The following is a 25,467-nucleotide window of genomic DNA, read 5'->3' as shown; positions in this document are numbered from 1 at the left end:
GCCCCACTTGCTCCCTCACCGAAGGGGCTTTGATCTGCTCCCCCCCTCCATGCCCCTTCCTTTCCCTCTCCCTCTCCACCACAACAGACTTACCAGTCAGACACTGCTCATGGTTAATTCATAGATTGTGAGGCTGGAAGGGAGCTCAGGGGATCACTGGGCCCCCTTGCACCAGGCAAGAAAGACAACTGGGAGTCAGGTGACCCCAGCAAGGTGACCATCCAGTCTCCTTTTGAAGATTTCCAGGGTAGGCGATTGCACCACCTCTGGAGGGAGCTTATTCCACAGGCTGGACACCCTGGCTGTGAAGAAGTTTTTCCTAATGTTGACCAATGGGTCATGCATAAGATGATGGAAGCAGAAGTGAGGTGAAATCTTTATGTAAGAGGGTTGTAAATTAGGTTGCCACATTGTTTCCTAACATGATTCTGGAAGCCCATTATCCCACCCACACTACGAAAATGTTTGCTAGATCACTGATGCACCAAATTGTGCACTGGCTCTTCTAGAATTAGTAGTGGAAGTAGGGCCTGCACTAGTATAACTTGAATGCTGAGGGGCTAGAAGAAAGTGTAAGTTACACGATTTGATGTACTTCTGAATGGCCCTTACTTGGGCAGACAGTGTTATAATTTAGTATATTTATTATTCCTACCAAAGACTTGTGCACATACAAGAGAGGTATCAGCCACAGGAAAAATACCATCCAATAGAAACTGCTATGAGCAGTGTAAAAAATTCTGTTCCATCACTGATCCTTCCATCACTGATCGCATTAACCTTCATTTTCACTTGCGAGAGATGCACAATCTGTGGTGGAAAAAAATATTAATTTAACCACACTAATGGTATGTCAGGTCTCACTTTAAAGTCTTACTGAATCTTGCCATATAGGCAGGAAGCAGTCTTTTTGTGGGTTTGGAGAGCCTACCATCATATCTTCATCTTCTGGGAGAGGACCAAGTCTTAACAGCGAGCTTTTTGAATGGGCATACAGAGGTGCATAGGAGAGATGGCCTTCTCTGTAATTCACGCTTTGCTTGACTTTGTAATATTTTTTTTTTTGTCTGAGATCTTGCACCTTGTCTTTAGGCTGTATTCTCTTTAGGCTTGAGTTTGCCTGAGTGGTGAATTTTTCTAATTAATAATTATAGAGAAAGCTAAACTGCTGGCCGTGTTGCATTTGGTAGTTCTGTGTTATACCTATTTGAAGCCCACCTTGTTTAGCCTTGGGTCTACTGAAAACCCTAAATATGTCGTTCAGTTTCAGAGCTCACAGGTGTCCAGAAGCAGCAACCTTGGTACTAAAAAAAACAAAAGTTCAAAAACACAATTATATGTATCCTTCTGGAGCAGGTCTCTGCTATTACAAAACCATGCAGGAAAGGTTTTTATATTAAGCCATAACAGATTGATCTACATTTTCAAAGCTTGGCTGCCGGTACAAGTTAATTAGAGCATTGGTGAACCAAATTCACTGTGCAGAGCTAGTCACACAAGAGTCCTTGCTCACAGTATCATTTCAGTAGATTCTGATTTACGCCTACAATTACACTATCCCTAGCGTTTGGCAGTAACATTGCTCCAGTGGTTCTTATTCTCCTGACTCAATTCTACCTCCCCTTCTGTCTTCTCCAACAAAACCCTTTATTAAAATATTTTACACAAATGTAAAATGACTTGTCCAGCTCAGGTGATCACCCATCCTGTATTTCATTCCCTGTTCCTAATTTTACATAATGTCCTGCAACCCACATAAAAAAAGAATAGTGAACTCTGCATATATATGGAATAAAGCACTGTGTGATTCTGATGGTGTTTGTTAAGCAGAAGCTTTATCCGTTTATTTTTCATATAGATTGTCCTTTTTGTTAATTTACTTGCTTTATTTTTTGTTATTTCTGAACATAGCTTTGTGTAGGACATAATTGAAAGTGCAGAAATATTAGCAAATATTCCAAAACTGATCTTAGAAAGGATGGCTTTAAGAAACTCTTCAAAACCTCAACTGTGGGAGGACAAGCTTCCACAAAGAGTTCTGCGCTTTTGCTTCCGTACTCCCACATCTTCCATAGACCTTATGTGATCTCATCTCGGGAAAATTTGTTTTAAAAAATGAGATAAAAAGCAACCATAGCAACACCAAGACCAGGCTTTCAAAACCACTCCAAACCCAGTGACCAGATTTTCAGAAGTGCTCAGCTCTTGGCAGCCCCCCAAGATGTGGTACTGAGCACTTTTGAGAATTCTGAATATGTAGTTGTTGTGTACTTACCTCTATCAATGAGCCTCATCTTGAATCTTGAAATAAAGTGATCCAGTTAAATGCAGTACCTTTAGCCCATTCTAGAGAGTTGCTGCTGCTGTTTCTTTTTTATTACCTAAAGGGTGCTACTGAAATAAGTGGTACTCTAAAAGCCAGTTCCCTGCCATGAAGGGCTTGGGGTTCAAGGGAATTATCCCATTGACATCAGTGGTGTTGTATACACAGATAACATTTTCTTGTTGGGTTAAATGTCTGCAGCAATGTATGTGAATTAAATTTAGCAAAATAGAAAGAAGACTGAAGATTGGGTGAGGAGTATGAGGGAAAAGATATGGCCATGCAATTTCCAGCATCTCCATAGTATATTCACCTTGTTACACATTTTGGGTTTTATTGTTTTAAATATATTTAACTCTATTTTATAAAGTGCCCAGAAGTTACTGTTAATGATACATTATTAATACTCTTATTTGTTGATCCCTGACATTGTGCTCTATCTTGTGTTTAAGAGAAGAGAGAGGGAGACTATCTGCCCCAAGGCTCCTATGGTCTAAACAGACTATTACTTGCTGAAAGATATTAACAATTAAGATACCTATACACAAGCAGGAAGGCTGCTCTGATACACTGTAATTCCAGCGTGTTTAATTAATCGAGTCTGCTGGGCTAAGTATAGACGGTCAAAAAGCCTGAGGCTGAATCGACTCAGTCTTTGCAGGTTAGTCTAAGCTGCAAAGATTAAACTGAGAAACAACTGGATACACATTTACCTTTGATTCAGGAAATGCAGCCACATGCCTAGAGTGCCTCAGGCCAGAAGCTTGGGAGTGGAGGCACTAGAGCACAGCTCTCTGGCACTTCTTCCTGCTGCCCCTGAGGTCTCTGGGATTTGCAGTCTAGAATCATAGCAGCAGGACTCTGCAAGGTTGCTCATCAGTTCTTCTTCCTGCTTCCAGGTGCCTCTGGGATTTGTAGTCCACAGTTATAGGCAGCAGTAACTTACAGTAAGTTTAGCAGGACTGGGCAGCTCTGTACTCGGGGAGGGGGTTTAACCCCCCTCCCTGACCTCATACCCCAGGCAGGGTTTGCCTTGGGGGGAGGGTAGTCTCTGCCTCTCTCTTCCTCCCCTCCACCCCCAGCCCTTCTCTGCTGGAGCAGACAACCCAGCCCAGGGCTGCAGAGCATGCTGGGATACTGGGGGACTTTGATTTAACTTGAATCAGGGAGGGGTCTGAGATAGAAGTTTCATAAACTTGTTTAACCCAAATCAGTTAAGTCTGATACTACATTCAACCAGGTTTATCTTAAACCAATTTCAGCCATTTTTGAAACTGGTTTATGTTCACTGAACTTTTGTTACAAGTTTAAACTGGTTTCTGATTACTTAAACCAGTTTATGTGTAACTTCCATCCCTATCCCTGGAATGTGGTAATTGTCGCACTCCAGCAGCCTCCTGCATCTCATGCATCAGCATCCCAGTGCTTCAAAATGTCAGCAGGGGCACTTTATCCTTTCTAATTAAAGTGCCATTCCCCCCCCCCCTCCCCAGCACATGTATAAACACCAGGATTATGTCTGGAAGTTGTCAAAAACATACATGGAAAAGCATTTGAATGTCAGGTATGTACAGACAGTGGATTTATAAAAGCTTGTAATCTGAATGTATCTGCCAGTTGAATTCAATGGTGAGCAGTGTTTCAGGCTACTGGGGAGAATTAAAAAAGTAGTGGCTGAGCAGAGAATGTTGCAATGGTTTGAGCACCGAAACAGTTAAAAGCAGCAGGATACTTTTCATCATAAACTAGAGGGCTTTGATTTTTTTTTTAAGGTATTCTGTATAATTGTAATGTATTGTTGTGTGAACTATCCTACTTCGTGCTAGGTGGTGGTATCGAACTCTTTCTTGTTTCTTTTTTTTTAATTTGTGACTTCATTCAATGTGACAGTCATTAATAGAGCTTTCCCATTAGCCCAAAGAGACAGACCTGAGCTGTATGTTAATTTTAAGTTAGTCTTGTTTTGTGACCAAATACAGTAACAGACTTTTACAGAGACAGAAGACTGGGTAGAGAAGCACCTTATAGACTGACTGAGTCAAAGATCCATAAGCTTTCGTGAGCAAGAGCTCTTTAACCCAGACTATTGGTAATGAAAATTTAAGAAAAAATCTTATCAGCGGTTAGGCTTCAAGTTTCAGAAAAAGCTTGAGAACATTTTTTAAAAATGAATGTAAGAATTAATTTTACTCTAGAATTAGACTTGGAGATAAATTAATGGGAATTTAACTTGATGGATAGTTGACTTAGTAACTTCTATATCAGGGGTGGGCAAAATGCGGCCCGTGGGTCAGATGCGGCCCACCAGGCCATTCTATCTGGTCTGCGGGGCCCCTAAAAAATTTAGAAAATTAATATTTATCTGCCCCTGGCTGCCTGTCATGCAGCCCTCGATGGCTTGCCAAAACTCAGTAAGCGGCCCTCCACCTGAAATAATTGCCCACCCCTGTTCTATATCCAGTTTAAATCTGTCTAGTCTTTTCTTCTCTCTTGTTCTAAAAGTTTTTCTTCTTTACAGTTATGGGAACTTCTCTTTCAAATTTTACTCATTGGTTTCTTAAAGATTATTAGCCAGATTTGCAAAACCAGCTTCTGAACTTGTATCTGCACATTCGGTATATACCTGTTTGAAAGTGGAAACATGCTTTTTGACATCCCAACTTACCTAGTTTGCAAGCACAGACACATTCACCCATTGGCAGCTCAAAAAGACAGAGGGCAGTAATCTTGGGTCATCTAATGGATTTACTTTTTGTTTATGATTAATAAATAACATCTAGACTGAAGTTTATGCTAATCTTAGAAATAACATCCTGTACTTTATGGGAGAGAACGATAGAGTTCACACCCCATTCCACAACTGTGTTCTGGTAGTCACACATTAAAGATGCCCTACATAGCTTCATGTTCTTGTTTATTATTTATGTTAAAGAACTAGATGTCAGGATCTCTTAAGCTTTCAGCAGTCACTTGCTTTGGATTTGTCATTGTGTCTCATTTCTAGGCACAGGCACTTTTGAGAAGGGGTAGAGGTAGTTTTTGGATATCCAAATGCAAAATCTCTTGGTTAGATTTCTGTATATTTCCTCCCTGTTGCATTTTAATATATATGCACATAATAACTTGACAATGGAGACTTGAATCTCCTAGATTCTGTATCCTGGAATTGGTACTGAGAATTCAGAACATGTTTCTGAACAGGATTTCTAATCTCTCATGTTTTTTATCCATACTGATTTCTGTTCCTTAAAAAAATAAAGTAAAAAACACTTGGAAGTTCCACTGTTTTTCAGTTAATCAGTGAAAAGAGTTTAAGATCTGATCAAACATCACATTCGGTTTGAAATATTAAGTTTATGATTTTCTGCTTTCAGAGATGTCTGGCTCTTGAAAAAGGTACATGCATGCCTTACTTATTAGACAAAGGTTTTAACTGTAGAAACTTTTAATTCTGATCTTATGAGTGTCTTGATCTCCTGTAGGCTCATCATTCAGTCATATCATTTCAAATTCAGTCCAGATGAAAAAACTGAAGAAATTTAAGGGTCTACCTTCAACATCCTGGTGTTCAGGTATCATAATTTTCTAATGAAGCATGCTAGCGCTCTTTACAAATAATTGGAATCAAATTCTCATCACACAGAAATCAGCAGTGGAATTAGAATCTGACTCTCAAGGCATAAGACTCCTATTTGTTCCCATTTTCTGTATGGAGTAACTGAGGCATAGAGAAATTAAATGATTTCCTCAACACTGCATAACATGTAGAAAAGCTATAAGCAGAATTAAGATAACTTTTCTATTAATGCTAGACCATATCACTCTTATTATCTTCTAATAACAAAGAATAAGTTTTCAACCCTTGAATGCTAATTTTTGTTTGATTTTTTTTAAATTATTATTATTATTATAATATACTGGAGGCATTTTGAATTTGAAATCAAAACTGAACTGTCTGATCAATTCTTCAGAACTTCATGACATCTTTCATGTGTGGAATAAGCATGCGTAAAAGAGCAAAACAGGCACTATTGTGCTCTGATGAATATTAGATGTCCTCTAGGTTTATTCTGCCCTCTAACTGGATTTTTAGTGGTTTTATTGTGATACATAAATGAGAGGGCCCTCTGACTTCACTAGGAGCAAGACTGAGTTATCTTTTTACATGTAGTATTTTCCTCTTTGGCTAAGCTGCATATTTAAATTCAAAGTTTAAATAAGTACAACAGAGAAACTGGTACTTAAACACCCACTGCAACGTGTGAACAGTGAGCTGTACACTCATTTATTAGGCCATTATTTTCAATTAACTAATCCTTCTTAGCCAGTAGTATGTAGCCATTCACAAGTCTCTCTTTGATAGTTAGTTCATACTCCACTTGTGAGCAGCCAGTAAAATGTGCAATTCTGGATGATGAATTCACCTATGATACTGAGATTATTTTTACCACTGAAATTATCCAAATTAGCAATACTTGATGAAGAACAACATGTTAGACCACTGCTTTATACTGAGATTTGCCTTGTAAAGCAGTTATTGCATGTCTTTCTAGTTACTGAGAAAATATAGATGCCATGTTTAGTCCATAGCAGGTAGCCTAGAGGGGTCAAAGGTATAGGAAATGCTTTTTAAAATCATCCAGACACCACAATTAGTGGTCTCTTAATCATCTACTTTCCCTTTTTTGTTTTTACTGTTTAGTAGCACAGCAAAAATACATCATCAGTATTGAAGGGGCATATCTAAGAGCACATTATCCAGTACCAATGGCTTGTTTAACTTGAAAAATCTAAATTAAAAAACATAGAAAAGTCCTGGGTTAAAGAGTACGCTCCTCCCCTGAATGAGCTGTTGACCTTTAAGAGGGGGAAACCACTGTCTCTTATCTTTCTGCAAAGAAAGGGGAAGCAAACTTAGAATTGGTAATTTATATTTCCTTTCCCCAAAGGACTAAAGAGAGCTGAGATTAGGAGTCGAGTGAACATAACTTCAGAGGTCATAAGGAAGAGGGCACTGAAGAAGCACTGTGAGGTTCTTTATTCCATTTCCTCAAAAGCAATGAGAAAAATAGCAGGACTTGTGAGAGAGGCTTTCATTTCCTTCTCTACATCTAACCCTGAGGGCCATTGACAACCTAGGCAAACCTCTAAGGAAGCTCTGGGAGGAATGGGGGGAAGGGTGTCTCTCCCCTTTTGTGAAGACTTGAGAAAGGAAACAGTAGAAAGATGGGAGCCCTGCTTGGATAGGCACAAGATCAATACTTGTGGACCCTGGGTAACATTTTCAAAATTACTTGAGTAATTTAGGTGGTTAAGTCCTGTTGATTTACCCCAAGCTGGGAGGAGTGGTAGATATCCTGGAGGGTAGGAGCTAGGATTCAGAGAGACCTCGACAAATTGGAGGATTGGACCAAAAGAAATCTCATGAGGTTCAAAAAGGACACATGCAAATTCCTGCACTTGAGATGGAACAGTCCCATGCACCAGGACAGGCTGGGGACTGACTGGCTGGGCAGCAGCTCTGCAGAAAAGGACGGGGTCCAGTAAGCTGAATATGAGCCAGCAGTGCGCCCTTATTGTGAAGAAGGCTAATGATGACATACTGGGCTGCATTAGTAGGAGTGTTGCCAGCAGGTCAAGGGAAGTGATTATTCCCTTCTCTTTGGCACTGGTGAGGGAGGGCACATCTGGAGTAGTGTGACCAACTTTGGGCTCCGCACTATGAAAAGATGTAGACAAATTGGAGGGAGTCCAGCAGAGGGCAATGAAATTGGTTATGGGGCTGGGGCACATGACTTATGAGGAGAGGGTGAGTGAACTGGGTTTATTTAGCCTGTAGAAGAGGAGACTGAGAGGGGATTTAATAAGAGTCTTCAACTACCTGAAGGTGGTTCCAAAGAGGATGGAGCTGGACCATTCTTCAGTGGCGGCAGATGACAGAACAAGGAACAATGGTCTCAAGTTGCAGCAAGGGACGCTTAGGTTAGACATGAGGGAAAAAAAGAGCTTGTAACTTGATTCATTATAAAAACACAAGGAAATATTGCGATCATATTGTCTGACTTCCCATTAAGCTAGTTTTTAATCCATTTAATGTGTGCCAGATTGGGGTTTTTTATATTGTTCTAGTTTATTAATCAAGATGTTGTGCAGTACAGATTCCTTAGAAAGTCTATCTTGTTTGAAGAGCATTCAGCAATCAGGGAAGAAGAAAAGTCAGAAAAAAACTAATGAAGCTATTTTCTTCTGTTTTACTACTTTTTTTTTTCAGTCTGGAGGAAATGGAGTGGCTTGCTCAGCTGAGGGTTGTGATTTGTTGAGTTATGCACATTTAGGGATCATTTTGAAACAGTTGTACCTTAATCCCCATGTCCATTTTTAGGATATTTGGGGCCTTGCCACTAGGGCTGCGTGAAGCTTCGTTCCCTGATTCGATTCGACAGAAACTCGGCCCGATTCGATGGCCATATCTCCAAATCCGAAATGAATCAGAGGACCCTTTAATCTCTCCAAATTGAATCGGAACCCTCTGAATCAATTCAGTGGTTTGGACATAGACACAGCTTTAAATGTTTTTTCTACATACCTCTAGGTAGCAGGTGGCTCGTGAATGCTGCGATGCTGGGGCACATGGAGTCTCCTACAGAAGCCCAGGGGGCTCCCCAGGGTGCTCTGCTGCAGATCCGGGAGTAGACCAGAAGCACTTCTGGTCCAGTTCCAGGTTCACTGAGGAGCGCAACGGGAGGCCTCCCCACACCCTCCTGGCTCAGCGACTGGTGCCTCCTGGGTCTGGGGGGGCACCCAAGATCCCCCACACCCAATTGCTGAGCCAGGGGCAGGGGTCACGGGCTGGACCCCTGCGTGCTCCCTGGTGGACCCAGAAGTGGACCATTTCCAGGTTCACCACCGAGCACGTGGAGGGCCTCCCCGCACTCCTGTGGGACGCTCCATCTGCCCCAGCATCGCAGCATTCGCAAACCGCACTGGTACATTGAGGTATGTAGAGAAACTTTTAAAGCTGTGTCTGTTTGAATCACTGATTCTCTGAATCAGCATCAAATCTTCAAATTCAGATTCAGTCGAATTGAATCGGGGACAGTGATCCGAATCCACGAATTGAATCACTGTCCCTGATTTGGGCTGAATCTGAATCCGAATCGAATGGGCCCGCTTCACACTCCCCTACATGCCACATGTTCAAATTAAAGCTGGCTAGAAACCAGCTATAGAGTTGTTATATATTTTCAGGCACTAAATTTGTAGCTGGCTGGCCCTTATAGCTGGATAGTCCTTTTGTGGTGTGATAATTACTTTGCACATGTGTCTGCTTTAAATTTATTGCACAATTAACCAGTTAATTGTGTAATATATGAAACATGGAGTAGATGCCTCAGACTGAAACTGAACATTTCTTATGTTGGTAAAAATGGTAGAATAATAATGGTAGAATAATGTCCGTGTTTTTCTCTGTCCAGTTTGACAGCATTGCTTCCTTTGACTGTATGTCAGATTGGCAACACTTCATCCTAACAGACTATGCTGCTGCTGCATGCAAAGGTTTGCTGTAGCATTTATACCTTTGCAGAGGTATAATGAGGCAGCTGGGCACCCAGGGTAGTGGGATGCATGGAGCAGTGGCAATTTCTGCCTGCTGCCATACCCCCAACATTATAGCAGAGCTGTAGCAGCAGAAGTTAGTTTTGCACTCCTCTTTCACCACACATCCCCCTCTCCAAGGGTTGCTACGCTGGTTATGCCATCACTCAGCTCTCAGACAAAAATGACTGGTGGAGCCGCCTAATTATCAGTTAATCCCCAGCTGCCCTCCACCCTGAATACGAGGAGTATCTGTTGAACCTAGCAGGCTGTAGCCTTTACATGCAGCATAGCCATGGCAGAACTTTGCATACAAGTACAGCAGTGTAAATTCCTACTCATCAGAAGAGTGGCAGTATTTTCAGAGCTGGCCCTGTCACTGATTGATACGGGAAACAAACAGGATTTAAGGAGCTGGCAGGAAATTCTACCCTGTTTTTTAGTGGCAATCCCTCTTTGGATTAAGGAGCAAGGACTGAGACAGTGGCACTAACATGATGTTTGCTGACAGAACTGAATGGTTATACTGATCTTGTCACTCCAGTGATTCCTGAGGGAATTCCTCCTTCCGCAAAAAGGAGGTCTTCACCCCAAAATCTTTAAGTCAGGACCCCATTATTAGCAAGTTCAGCCCCAACCTGACATGGCACTGTGCCCACAAAGCAGAAAGTCAGGATTGCTTTTGGTGTGTCTCGTGTATCATTGCCACCAGCCAATTAACCTATGTGGGGAGAGGGGATGTTTTGTTCTCTTGGTTTTTCTCCATATAGGTGTAATGGAAGTCACAACCCTATCAAACAGACCATCCAATTGTGATATGTAACAAGGAGTTTTTAATAAGAGTTGCATATTTATAATCTTGTCTGTATTTATGTAAAAGTCAGACACCAGACCATCTACAGAGCATTTAATTAGAAATATAATTTTTTTTTTTTAAATGTTGCTGAATCCCTCCTGTTGAAAGATCTGCTACAAATCCAGTCTGACTGGAAATGTACAGCTACTCCTTGCATAACGTCATAGTTATGTTCTTGAAAAATTCAACTTTAAGTGAAACGATGTTAAGCGAATTCAATTATGTCACAGTATTTACCTACTAGCAGGTGGCAGCCAAACAACGTTATAACTGAACATTGCGCAACTTTAGAGTATGTTCTCTAATAGATCAGCGACGTAATAACAAAACAACATTAACCAGGATGACATTAAGCGAGGAGTACCTGTATCTGGCTGGCAGAATGTCCTATAACTGTTCTCATGAACAGCGCGTGCCCCCAGCAGCTGGGGGGGCACAGCTGCGCTGCTGGCAACAAGAACCTGGTGGTGGTGAGCAGGGAGCTCCCGTAGATGCCTCTGGCACTCTTGACGGGGGTGGGGGTTGGGAGGTGGCGAGTGCCAACCAGGAGTCAGCAACCACCCACAGGCGCCTCTGGCAGCGTCGGCAGCAGCCAGAGGCGATCATGGACCACCTGTAAACACTGCCAGCAGTGCCACCGGTGGGGTGGCAAGCGGCAACTGCCCACAGGCACCACCAACAGTGTCAGCGATTCAGACATAGACAGCACTTTAAAAGTTTTTTCTACCTACCTTAAGGTAGCAGGTACAGCTCGTGATTGCTGCAATGCTGGAGGGTATGGAGTGCCCCACAGGAGTGCAGGGGAGCCCTTCATGTGCTCAGTGGTGAGCCTGGAAGGGGACTGGAAGTACTTTTGGTCTACTTCCAGGTCTCCCAGGGAGCATGATACCCCCCCGTCACTCCTGCATCTCCCCGGCTTGGTGATCGGCTGCAGGGGAACCCCGGATGTCCCCCCCAGACTCACAAGGCACCAGTCGCCAAGCCAGGGGGATGCAGGGATGCCCCCCACTTTGCTCCCCGGCAGACCTGGAAGTCAACCAGAAGTGCTTCTGGTCCATTTCTGGGTCTGCTGCCGAGCATGCTGGGGAGCCCCCCGTGCTTCTGTAGAAGACTCCATGCACCCCAGCATCTCAGCATTCATGAGCCCCTGCTACCTAGAGGTATGTAGAAAAGACATTTAAAGCTGTCTCTATGTCCGAATCTTTCCGAATCTCTCCGAATCAATTCAGAGGGTTCTGATTCAATTTGGAGAGATTAAAGGGTCCTCTCGTTCAATTTGGATTTGGAGATTTGGCCACCAAATCAGGCTGAATATCCGCTGAATCGAATCAGGGAGCGAAGCTTCGCATAGCTATACCTACTGAGCTATACCTCTTTTCTAGCCAATATAAGGAGATGCAGATGAGGTAAATTGGGCTGCTGCTGTTGAAGATTAGCCCAAGCACCTGTATGGAATAGAGGTTGTTATAAATACAATATTTTGATATCAGGAAAAGCTGTGGGTTATATTCAAGTTATTGCCATCTATCCCTGCAGGAAAAGAGACACTTGAATTGCTATAGTTGTAGAAATTTACATGTGATTAATTCTGTATTGGTTTGCAATCCTTTTGGCTTCCACTGAGTTAAGAATTTGCTGGGAAATAAAATTAATTTACAGCTCACTCTTACATACATTTCTCCAAAAGAGATTTTACAACTTGTATTTTTCTACTTTTTTCTGCCCTATGTTGTTTACTCTGAGGTAATTTCTGATGGCTTCCTCTCTGCAGGCATCGGAAGTGGAGAGACAGCTCTCTATGCAGGTCCATACTCTTCGAGAAGACTTCCGGGAAAAAAGCTCCTCAACTAACCAACATATAGTACGGCTTGAGAGTCTCCAAGCTGAGGTGAGTTGGCTGCCTATCATGGTTTAATAGGTCCCTAAAACAAGTAAGTTTTGACTTAATCTTGTATAATAAACCCCTTTGAACTGGGGACAAAAAACCAAAAGGTTAATAGTCATGTTTTGTTCCAGTAAGATGAAGGAATACTAGTGGGAGGGCAGAGAGAACTTTAGTTCATTGGGCTAGCCACCTATGTTTCCTTTTTAGTTGGTGTCCCTTGCTTCTACTAACAGTGACACGGGGATCATATCTCTTATTTTGCAAATAGATTCTTTTGAGCTACTGTATCAAACAGTGTTGGTCAAATAAGTGCCCTTCAATTTACCCTCTTTAAGGTGCTGACTTTGTCATACATCTATGCCTGTTCTCACAAAAACATGTTTTGCAAAAGTATGGACCCTTTTTCTGAGAGGTAAATGGAAGATGTCTCCTGCTATATCACACCAACTGTGTGATAATGTTCCAAATTAAAGGGTTAATATAGAATCATAGAATCATAGAAGTCGGGTTGGAAGGGACCTTGTAGATCTTCAAGTCCAACCCCCTGCCTGGGCAGGAGGAAAACTGGGCTCAGATGACCCCAGCCAGGTAGGCATCGAGCCACTTCTTAAAGACCTCCAGGGTAGGAGCCAGCGCCACTTCCCTTGGAAGTTGGTTCCAGATCCTAGCCGCCCTGACTGTGAAGTAGTTCTTACGGATGTAAGAACTATATGATGGGATAGAAAACGCTGCTCCCCTACCTTCTTACCAATCGTAGTGAAAGTTTACCTTCATCTTTCAATTTACCTACACTAGTGTCTAAAGGAAAATCTTAACAGGAAGATGTGGCAATCTTCCAGGAGCCCAATATTGTTACCTTCCTATGGACCACTCCCAAATATATATTGCATTCTTGTCTGGAGCAGGGGTTGTTTTGTAATGTCTGTCTTGTTCTGCATGATTTAGAAGAAAGCAGGGAACCTCCTTTGCTGAGGGGAGGCCCCTTATAGTTTAGCTCTGATATGTAAGCAGGTTTGTCCCTTTCCCCTTTGATTTAGGCTAGATGGAAATTTCAATATGCAATAACTTGAGGGGTGAAAGAAACCCTACTGTATTGTCCTACTTTTTTCTAACTGGTTTTAAGAACTTTTTCCTAAAGTCTGTCAATTTCTTCTTTTCTCCCTGCCCCCTTTCCCATTTTCCTTTTCTTCCTTTTCCCCTTTGTGTGGAGCAGCAAGTCCTTGAAGTAAGTACAGATGCCTTGACTGGGGTTTGACTGCATATCTGTTACCATCACTGTGCATGCCTCACCTGTTAAGTTCCTTCTTATCTTGTGCTTTTTAGATCATCTATTCTTCCTTACACTTCTACCCCTGGCGAGAGGCGTAGAGGAGAGTTGTATTTTTATATAGCCATTCACAGAGTGTTCATTACTGAATTTGATAATTAAAGCGAACTTAAAATACAGTCCTTCTCTATGGTATATGTTTATTTCTGCTGCATCTCCTCTCACTGGCATGCTGAAGTAACAATAGTAATGGAAAGAAATATCCTAGATCATTACTCATATAAGAATAGTATGTACAGGTGAGATTCTGTTGATGAAATAGCAGAGATATATTTAGTTTGTATTGCATTCTTTCATCTGTATAAACATTTAACTCCCCTGGGCAAATTCTATGTTTATTATTTCTCCAAGACAGCTAGCTGACTGTCTAGTTAATCTGTGTCCAGAGACTATCCATACATTATGGGCATAATCATAAGGAAGACTTGGAAGGTAATCAGAAAGCAGATATCTGGGAGTCTGGAGGACAGTTAGCAAATAACGCAGGTGTACTGGAGAAGACCTAGAGAGCAATAAGATGTGGGGGTTCCAAAGGAGAGAGCTGAGATGGCCATAAAATGGATAAACAGAGCCTAAAATGTTTTGTAGGGTATTTAGGACATGGGTTAGTGAGGCCTAAGAGGGCATCCAAAAAGGGCAGAAGTCGCAGAATGGGACAAGCTGCTGAAAAGACATAATAGATTAATCAAGGAGCTGCAAAGGAGATTTGAAAAGATCCTTTTTCCCATTCCTCAAGCTCTGGAGTGCTTTGAAAAAACCTGGGAGCAGCTAAGGGGCAGAGTGCTAGACAAGCTGAGGAAACCATGGGAAATGACTAGGGTAGGTCACTTTTGATGGTAGGAGCAAAGCAGGAATTGCTGGGAGATTTGGAGACCTGCAAGCATAAGAGAGCAAATGGGAGTGTTGGGTAGTTAGTGAAACACCAAGCTCTCTAATATCCTGGGGAGACGTAGAGAATGATCACATGGGTAGACAACTAGATTGGGACATGTCTCCTTTTTCTTGGTTAAATGAGTTGTGACCTTGATCAGTGCTGATTCATTCTATGCATGGCGCCTTGCTAAATAAATCGCAAGGGTTTAGACTTGGCACATTGTCCCTCTGCACCTGAAAATGCTGCACTTGATAATTAAAAACTTGAATCTATTTTTAAAATAAGTGATTGTTGGAAGGCTTGCAAAAAAAGACTGATGTTTTGTACAAATGATTAAGAGTAAAATTATATCCTGTTGAGAAATTGTCAGATTAAACATGTAGCAAACTGCTGCTTCCCTGCCATCCACAAAGAGCATAGCAGCTGTGTCATTGTGTGCATGCGCGCCTGCTCCCTCCCTCCAGGGAATTCCAAGAAATAATTGGGAATTCCAATATTAGGTCATTCAGAGAACAGGCTAATAATAAAGCTGGTTTGAGTAACAACCTTCTTACATTCTTGCATGTTTGATTTGTGTGGGTGAAACCTTGGAGAATGGTTGGGCAGGGCCATGCTCTGCTTTATCTCTTAAGAAATTCCAGAGAATGCAATGGGCTGTCTTCTCTCATTCCTTTGCTCTGTATTTGCCTGGCAGTGCACATTCCATCTACTTTAGATCTTCCTTCACACTCCAGCCCCTGCCATTTTATGGCTGGAGGAGTTATATTTCAGCCTCTTCCTAAGTCACATATAAGGGTAAAGTCTCTCTAGGTACAGAATAGATAGGAACTCTGCTTTTTGCTTTAATTTCCTTGCCATGTTGTGAATTTTGTTTTCAAGCCTGGGACACTACTACAGTTCTCTCTTTCTTTCTCTCTCTCTCTCTCTCTCTTTCTCAGATTAAAATGCTTACTGATAGGAAGAGGGAGCTTGAGCATCGCCTTAGTGCCATGATGGAGGAAAATGATTTGCTTCAGGGAACTGTGGAGGAACTGCAAGATCGAGTCCTGATCCTGGAGCGACAAAGCCATGAAAAGGATATGCAGGTGAGGGAACAGGAACTAGAAAGAGCTGATCAAGATATGATTAAAGGACAGGTTCTGAGAAGGGTCCTCCCCAAATCTCCAATCTTTTGAATGGGGATTTGAAGATCAGAAAATATGAATAAAATGACTCCTAGAAGACAAACAAGGAAGCAGAGATAACATTTGGTGACTCTGACAAAGGAATCTAAAAGAAAGGAAGAATTCTTATAACAGTGAGATAGGAGAATAGACATTTTAGAATGGAGGTGGGAGAGAGAGCAGTGGATACTATATACCTTGACTTTAGCAAGGATTTTCATGATCTCCCATGAAATTCTCATTAGTAAGCTAAGGAAATACAGACGAAATGAGTGTACTGTAAAATGGATATATAACTGGTTGGATCATTATAGTCAATGGTTTGGTGTCTAGTTGGGAGGAGGTATTTAGTGGGGTTCCCCAAAGTCTGTCCTGGGTATTGTCTAATATCCTTATTAATGACTGGGGAAGATGAAATTGAGAATACTGTTAGATGTCATTTGAAATTTTTCTAGCTGGGTGGAGTTTTAGATACTGGAGGGTAGGGCTAGGATTCAAAATTACTTTGATTTTGGACAGTTTTTCTAGTTTATTAATCAAATGGAAATTCAGTAAGGAAAAGTATACTTGGGACAGAATAGTCACATGCACAAATAAAGACTTGAGGAGACTGGCTAGGCTTCAGTACTGCAGATAAGGACCTTATGGTCTACTGTAAATATGAGCTGAATATGAGCCAGCACTGTAAAGGCTAAAAGAAATAGGAATATTTAGTCTGGAGAAGAGAAGACTGAGGTGAGATTTGATAATAGCCTTCAGATACCTGAAGGGCTGGCTATATGGAAGATGGAGATAGACTGTTTCCTGTGGCCACAGGGGACAGGACAAAGAACAATGATCTTAAATTGTAGCAAAGGAAATTTAGGCAGCATATTAGAAATAACTTTTTCACTATGAAGGTGGTTAAGCATTAGAACAGTCTACCTAGAGATGTTATGGATTAAAAACAGATTAGGTAGACACTTTACTGTGATGGTTTAGTCAGGAATGATCCTGCCTTGAGCAGCAGGTTGGACTAGAAAACTGCCTGAGGTCTCTTCCAACCCCATTTTTCTATGATTTCATGATATGGTATGTTCAGGAATTTGGGTGCATTTCTCCTTTTCTCTCTTATGGGACTGACTTTGTGAAAGGGCCTTCTTAGACTCCTTTTAGTCAGAATGTGGTAATCAATATGTGGCTAGTTACTGTTCAAAAGGTTTGCAAAACAGGCCCATCGATTCTCAGCAGAACTTAGTAAATGTTACTGTTAAGACAGTATTGAACAATTTGGCATGTTAGTGTTTCAGGAATGTTTTTGAGCAAAGAGTGGTAATATTTTATGGCTTATGTTCTCAGCTCATCTCACCCTCTTCTGGTTTGTAGCCATATTGGATATTTTTACTTTTTGGCAGTTAACTCCCATGCTCTCTACTGGTTTGTGGGTCATAAGAATAAAGGCTGCCTCTACATGTTGTGGGGGGCGGCTTTTAATTGGAAAGGTTCCTAGAGAGCCGCTGTAATTGAAATGCCTCACTATTTCATATATTAAGCCCCTGCACATTTAAAAATGGGCACGAGGTGCTTTATCTAAACCTCATCTGATGAGATTTAGATAAAGTGCCTCTGTGGCCATTTTAAAACATGTGGAAGCTTATACATGTGAAGGTGAGGCCCCGCTGGAGAGTTCTATTGAGTACATGGAGCAGACTTAATTAATTGAGTCTGCTCCAACACATTCTAATTAGAATGCGAGCCAGCACATGTATAGGCAGCCAGAGGGACTGCTACTAGAACAGACTGACAGGTATGGGTAACAGGCTAGAGGGACCTGCCTGGTCCTTCCAAAGAAGGTATAAAATCACCCTAAATGGGATGTATCTATTTAGTCCACTGTTGTATCACAGTAGTCAAAAGGAGGACTCTTTTTCCTGAGCCCTGCTTTGGAAACTGAAAGTTTGTTTACTCTGTTCTACCACTGTCTCAATGCAAATTTGAGGAATTACATCTATGGAATTCAGTCTCCATTGATCCATGGCCTCTCTGTTACATAGTTTCCCACCTAGATGGCCAATTACCATAAGCTGTGTTGGTGGCTCTGCAGTTTGGACAAATTTCAGTAGGAACTTGAGTGAGACCTAGACATTCATTGTATGTAAATGTAGGTAACAAAGTATAATAATGTTCTGTAACTAACCTGATCTGGATTTGAACCCGTGAGCCAAAGATGAAAGACTCTACCTGCTATTTTTCCCATGAGCTATCCAACTTGCAGGCCTTTATAAATTAATTCTAATTAATGTAACTTAATCCTACATATAAGAGTCTAATCAAGTTCTGAAATATATTTACCTCCATATCTTGCAGAAGTATATTCACAAACCCATTTCTGCAAGATGCTATTTAATATCTATTTTAATAGTCAGTTAAAATATTTTAAATACCTCTGTTTATTAATTTTATGTTTTGACTTTTTAATTTCAGCAAATGCCTTCTATTTACTCGATAATGGGAGAAAATTAAATAGAAGGTTCCTGCTTCCTTCTCTGTAGTTTTCAATATTTATAAAACCATCCTATATTGCTTCTCCTTTACAAATTGCATACTCCTAGCCCTCTTCATCTTTTCATATTTAGATCCTATATCCATCACATTATACCTTTAATTCTGTTGCCTTCCATGGGGTCTTTCCTGATAACTTTCTTGAGATGACAAGATGAATGCAGAATGCAGTGTTCAAGGTAGAGGGCATACCTGTGTTAGATACATTTCATATTTCCTGTCGTATCGAAACTCCAAATATGGTACCAATGCGTACACGCTTCAATTTTAAGGAAGCAAATTAGAGAGGCTTTCCTGAAGACCCCAATTAAAAAAGTAGCACACATCAAACCAGTCTCAGCTGCCATCTTTGTGAATGCCTTGGATAAAACTTCCACGAGGTATATACTAGGGCTGTGCAAAGCTTTGGTCGCTGATTTGATTCAGAGGAGATTTGACCCAATTCAGTGGCCAAATCTGAATTGAATCACGAAACACTTTAATCTCTCCAAATCGGATCAGAAGCCTTAGTATATACCAGGGTTTATTCCCATCCTAACAGCTTAATACAAAAAATACCAGCAAATGTGTCTTCTGACAAAGTTTCAAAGAGATCCTATTGTGGCAGGGACAGTCCTAACTAACAAGGTCCAAGAAGAAAGGCCATAGAAAGGGAAAGAATTGATCAAAGGAATAGATATAACTATGGGCGACTGGTGCCTCCCAAGTCTGGGGAGGCACGACCAAGGGGTGGAGTCCCCCAGCAGCCAGCTGGCAACCAGGAGTGCCCCCCAGCGGCCAGTTGCCCAGTGTGCCGGCAGAGTCCATTTCAGGAGCGGCATTAGCAGTCTCCATGCCCCCCTACCAGCCAGAGCACTCACTGTCAGGGGGGCACCAGCACTCTCGGGGGGGGGGGCGGGGCATGTAACCCACACTAGTAAGAAAGCATGGTCAACCATTCACAAGCTGAGTAATGACCCAAAGAAAGTACAGCAATACCACAATATCACAGCTAACCAGGTGGCTCACCAGCTTCTGCTTGATGGTAAAGCTCCAAATAAACAGCCTAAAATATGGATTAGACAGCAAACTGTTCTGGAGGAAAATCATTTTAGCACATCATACACAATGGATGAACTCGATGCTGGAATAAGTCACTTGAAGAATGGCAAAGCAGCTGGACTTGATGACATAGGCACATAGCAGATCAAGCGCTTTGGTCCTACAACCAAGTTGTGGGTATTGCACCTTTTTGAACAGTTGTTCATCAACCCTTAGACTACCTAAACTGTGGCAACAAGCCCAGGTAATAGCTCTGTTAAAGTTGCAGAAGGATGCCTCTGGCTCAGATAACTTCAGGCCAGTGTCACTCCTGTGCTATCTTTATAAACTTTATGAACGTCTTATTCTCAATCGCCTCTCACCTCACATTGAACAACATCTAATACCAGAACAAGCTGTATTCAGACCAGGCAAGTCCGGCACTGGCCAAATACTAAACATCACCCAGCATATAGAAGATGGATTTGGGGGCTGGACTCGATGATCTTCTGAGGTCCCTTCCAGCCCTAATGTCTATGAAATGAAAAGGATGATAACAGGTGCTGCATTTGTAGACCTACCAGTGGCATACGACACAGTCACCCACGAAACCTGCTTGCCAAAGTCTACAATATGATGCATGACTGTCACCTAGTGCAGCTCATCCAATCTCTTCTGGAGAACAGACTTTTTACATAGAACTGTGCAAGAAATGGAGATGCTGAAGATGACAACAAAATGGCCTCTCACAGGGCAGCATGCTAGCATCGATCCTCTTTAACATATATATCAATGATCAACCCATACAGAGCAAGACGAGGAGCTTCATATATGTTTATATGTTGCAAGAGAAGGATTTTGCCACTGTCAAGAGCAGACTGACATGTCCATTGGCACCCTTTCATATTATTGCAAGGAGAACCAGCTTTCTCCCAACCCAACCAAGGTGCAGGTTATAGCCTTTCACCTACTACACCATAGAGAAGCCAAGCTTACTTTCAAAGCACGTGTATAAAAGACAAAAGGGAAAGTTGGCACCCACAACAACATACTTTGAAACCTGCTCGCCTTGAAGTGGGGAGAGAACCCAGCTACATTACGAACCACTGCTATTGCTTTGTGTTACTGCACTGCAGAGTATGTGTGTTCAGTATGGGAATGATCAGTTCATGCCAAGAATCCACTCTATGGTCATGCAGAAGTAACAAAATGGCCTAAAGTGCAAAAGAGTATTTTAACCAGTGTTGCACCCTTGGACACGACAGCTGACAGGGCGCAACTTAAGTAATGGAAGGAAAGATTATGTATAATCAGATGCCCCAATAAGGACCTAGAACCCCAGAAGGACCTTCTCAGGGTGCCTGATAAAAACTGGTCAGCATGGCAATACCTGTGCATGCAAACTGGAAGTTCAAAAACAAACATGATCAAATGGGGCTATTCTACTGACACAAATACATGCGAGTGCAGTGAAGTGCAGACCATAGAGCACCTGCTTGCTGACTCCTTGGTGATACCTGTACAAGGAGGACCTTGCTGCAGCAACAGAAAGAGCCATCGCTTGTTAACAATTCTGGAAAAACATCTAGTTATGACAAGAACATGACAAGAAGATGCTTCTTGCTACCCCAGACTTTAGTATGGATTAGCATCTGTTTTCACCACCACTTACACTAACTCTTCCCAGTTATCCCTTTAGCTTTGAAGGAAAAAAGATCCAGCTAATTTGAAACCTTCCAGTGTGTACAGATAAGTTGAAATGTTGTTTGTTTTTTTTTAGTGTGCATCACCTCCAATGTACTTGTCTGCATTGAATTTCCTTATGCTTGCTAGAAATTTGTTGCACCAAATACTGACTGACTTGTTTGATTCTCCATCAGTGTAAAAAAAAAAAAAAGAGAGACCCAATAAGTTTGCATTACTTTGTTTATCAGTGACCAGCTTGTTTTCATATATATATTTGTAATTAACAGTTCACTTTTTAACTAGTTGTTTGTTAGTTTGTTCAGCCTCTCATAATTACAAATAAACTCCAGTTTTTCAAAAATACCATGATGGATACCTGTAATGTTAAGATAACTGGAGTTTCAAATTGATAAAATTGTTGTTTTTCTGAATTTTGGAGGTGGTTGATTTGAATCTTGGGTGATTGTGGTTCAGATGATCAGGGATCACCCTTTGAAAGCCAAAGGCTTGTATGATATTTTTTTCTCCTTTTTTAATTCAGTTGTTGGTATATCATCTAATTATCTAGTTTTCTTAGCTGTGTTTGGATTAGTTCCTCATAATTCACCTTAGCTTTGCATGACCTGCTGATTTTGTTTTTCCCATATTTTGAACCCCATTCATCACTAAGTCTAGTAGAGAATACATTTCTAGTAATGAAATTCTGATTTAGATTTAGAAACTCAACTGACAAACAAAGACTTCCAGCATGCCTGGAAACCCTCTTTCTTGACTCCCCTTACTTCCATCAGGGTCCTTTACAAGCTGAGTTCCATCCAATATTCAGTCACTTTCACAAACCTTTTTTTCCTTCTGGTTTATATTACTCAATTCCCTCTGGAAGCTGCACCAAAGTCAGATGGAGCTCCAGGAAGTGCGATTGTCCTATCGACAGCTCCAAGGGAAGGTAGAAGAGCTTAGTGAAGAGAGAAGTTTGCAAAGCTTCAATACAACCAGCACATCCCTGCTATCTGAGATCGAGCAGAGTATGGAAGCAGAGGAACTAGAACAAGAGAGAGAACAGGTATGAATGCTCCTGCCCACTGGGGAAGAACATAAATCTTTGTTATATGTGCAAAGTATGATTTTATAGATATCAACGCAAGCCCAGCTAGCAGCTGGAAAGCTTGGCAGACAAGTGTGATCTGCAAGGAATTGCACCTCGTATTCCCCAAAGCTGCTATGATATCTGTTTAAAAAACTAAAAAGATACAGCCTGTTGTGCAAATCCACATCTTATTCATCTAACACTACTTTTTCACTGCACTGCATCAATGTGTGTGTGTGTGTGTGTGTGTGCACCTGCCTCTATAAATTTGTCTAAAGATACAGAGGCATGCTAGCTAGAAAAGAGAGTAAAGGATATCCTGCTAATGCGCACTGCAAAGTTAATTTGAAAAGCATATACTCTAGATGGAAAGTGCAAGGGATATGACTTTCCTAGGTACAGAGATGTCATGATCCACTAGTACAGTACTAGACTGGGAGTTAGGAAATCTAGATTCTATTGCCATCTCCTACACTGATCCCCACATAAATTTAGGCAATCTGTGTCACCTCTCTTTATTAGTTTCAAGTCTATACAATTGAGAGGAGATTTAGAAATCTATGTGCACTATATGATACATACTTATTTTTCATTCATATGCTATCTGTAATAGGGTGCATTTTCTAGCAAACAGGTCTGATCACAACCTGGGAGCCTATAGTCAATCAAGTCTGCATCCATGATGTCATGGATTAATGTAATACTCTCTTGTTCCAGCTGAGACTGCAGCTCTGGGAAGCCTATTGCCAAGTCAGATATCTTTGCTCTCATCTCCGAGGAAATGACAGTGCAGACTCTGCAGTCTCTACAGACTCCTCCATGGATGAATCTTCAGAAACCTCATCAGCCAAAGATGTCCCAGCTGGCAGTCTACGTGCTGCTCTCAGTGAGCTGAAGAGACTAATACAAAATGTTCTGGATGGGACAGATTCCACGGTAAGTCAGTAGTCTAAAGGAGTATTTTTGCTGTAACTGTTCATGCAAGGCAAGGTGGTTTAGTTTGGTATGGATGGATTACTTTTAAATGCTTATTCTTTGGGTATTCGGAAATCCTTCTGTGTAGCCCTTCAAGCTGGAACAGCCTGGTACAAAATCTATTTCCAACAGTCCAATATATTGTTCAGAGACCAGCAGTGACATGTGCCAACCCAAAGGATTTAAACTGAGGTCAGCAGCATACTGACCACAGGCTATCTGGCCTGCAGAGCTTGGGGGGCTGTGCGTGCACATGTGTCCGGGCCAGAACTGGAGAAGCTTCCAGCTGAGCCTGTGCTGCTTTTGCTTCTCCCTGCTCTCCCAGCTCCAGTCCAGCAGAGGCTGAGTGGCTTTGGTGGTGTGCATAGGGGACGCATTGGGGGGGAGGGTGTGTGTGTGTGTGTGTGTGTGTGTCCCAAGATTGCTGGTGCCCCTTCTGAGTGAGCACTCCAGCTGGTAGGGGGCATGGAAAGCAGTAATGCCCCCTCTGAAATTGGCTCTGCTGGCGGCACGTCAGCAGTGGAAATGCTGGCAGTGGAAGTGCCGGCACTTGCACCACTGCCATGCTGCTGGTGCACTCGGCAACTGGCCACTGGGAGACCCACCTCCCCTGGTCGTGCCCTGCTGGTGCCCCCCCCCCCCCAACTCAGGAGGCACCAGTCACCCATGGTGCCGTGTCAGCAGCAGGGGTCTTTTCCCATGCCCACACTGGGGCCAGGCAGCTAGGAGCTGTGCCCATGCCACCACTGCTTTCCTCAGCCTCCCTGCTTCCCAGCTGTGGCATGGGTGCAGCTTCCAGTCCATGGGGAGCTCTGACGGGGCAAGACCGTTGCAAATGTGTCTTTGCTGCTGCCACTTCTCCTCCTCCTCTTCCTCCTCCCCATTTGCCTGCTCAGCTATAGTGTGGGCACAGCTTCCAGCTACTGGGCAGCCATGCTGAGGACAGGCATCTTTCAGCTGTGCCCATGCTTCAGTGGGGTGGGGGTGTGGAAGGGAGGACTGGGGAGAAGGGGCAGTATGAATGTTTTTTTTTCTAGTTCCCTGGCCTTGGCTCAGCTCCCTACAGGCTAGAAGGTGCATTTGCTCTGCAGTCAAGGAGTGAGAGCTAAGGAAAGGATGGCAGTGCAGGCACAGTTCCCAGCTGCCTGGCCCCAGTACAGACATGGGGAAGGCTTTCTGGCACTGATGCTCTGCCAAAGTCACTCGGCCTGCCCTGGACCAGAGCCAAGTTGTTCTAGCCCATGGCTAGGAGCAAGTTGCTGGTCCCGGATCTGAAGCTAGCAATTATTAGCCCCCTGCCCCCCTCCCCCTAAGTTTTCAAGGTTGAATTGAAAGATTTATCCAACTATTACTAGTTCAGGTATCATCCTGAAAAAATCACGAGACCAGGCTTTCTTGAAAGATTTCTAGTAAGTCCATTATAGCCATCTTGAAAACGCAGCAAATTTTCTTTTGATTTGTTTACTTCTAATTCTGATCAATATCCCTTGGTCCTGTTTCTTAAGCAATGGTATCAAGAGGCCTGTGAGTATTAAGTCATATTTAAGAGTTATCTGAGACTATCTCTGTAATATGGTTAGATACATGTTTCTGTGATAAACCACTAAATGTGGCCCCTATGCCTGGAGAAAGGTGCAACTGGGCACTAACAATCCTATTTGTCTTGGGATGCTGTAATTTTCTGAGATCAGCTTCTTTCCTCAGCCTGGTGACTGACATCATGAAGGAGATCTGCAGATTCTCTTTTTGGAGAACTAGGACAACCTTAATGAGGAAACAGAGGTTTCTTCTTTCATGGTAGCTCTGAATTTAAATCTTGAACTCCCATTAGCTGTATCTTCAAGATCTGTATGCTCACCACATGGGTACAACCAGCCTTCAAGAGACTCCACTGTGGTGTGTCACACACAAAAATAAGCCAGGAAGCAGTGCAGGCCTGCAAACCCCAGACGTGGATGGGAACACTAAACAAATCAGTGTCAGTGACTGTAGGAACTGAGATTGTAACTGAAATAAAACATAGAAGTCAATTGTATTTGTTCAAGAGGGAATAGAAACGATTCTATAAATGATTAAATATATCATTAATAGTTATTTGAAAGTTTTATGAAGAGGTAAACTTGAGAGCTGTGTT

General features: G+C 42.2%; 1 protein-coding gene across 1 annotated transcript in view; it reads left to right on the top strand.

Moving 5' to 3' along the window:
* Nucleotides 1–25,467, top strand: part of BICDL1 (BICD family like cargo adaptor 1) — a 112,764-nt gene that overhangs the window by 67,649 nt on the left and 19,648 nt on the right. Inside the window, exons 3-6 of the mRNA XM_014593564.3 lie at nt 12,547–12,663; nt 15,800–15,946; nt 22,155–22,334; nt 23,076–23,294. Of these exons, the coding sequence (XP_014449050.1) occupies nt 12,547–12,663; nt 15,800–15,946; nt 22,155–22,334; nt 23,076–23,294 (663 nt within the window). The remainder of the gene's footprint in view (nt 1–12,546; nt 12,664–15,799; nt 15,947–22,154; nt 22,335–23,075; nt 23,295–25,467) is intronic.

This window comes from Alligator mississippiensis, chromosome 10, assembly GCF_030867095.1.
Source record: "Alligator mississippiensis isolate rAllMis1 chromosome 10, rAllMis1, whole genome shotgun sequence".
Classification (NCBI taxonomy): Eukaryota; Metazoa; Chordata; order Crocodylia; family Alligatoridae; genus Alligator; species Alligator mississippiensis.
Note: the sequence above shows the minus strand (reverse complement) of the source record. Positions and strands in the feature narration are given on the sequence as shown.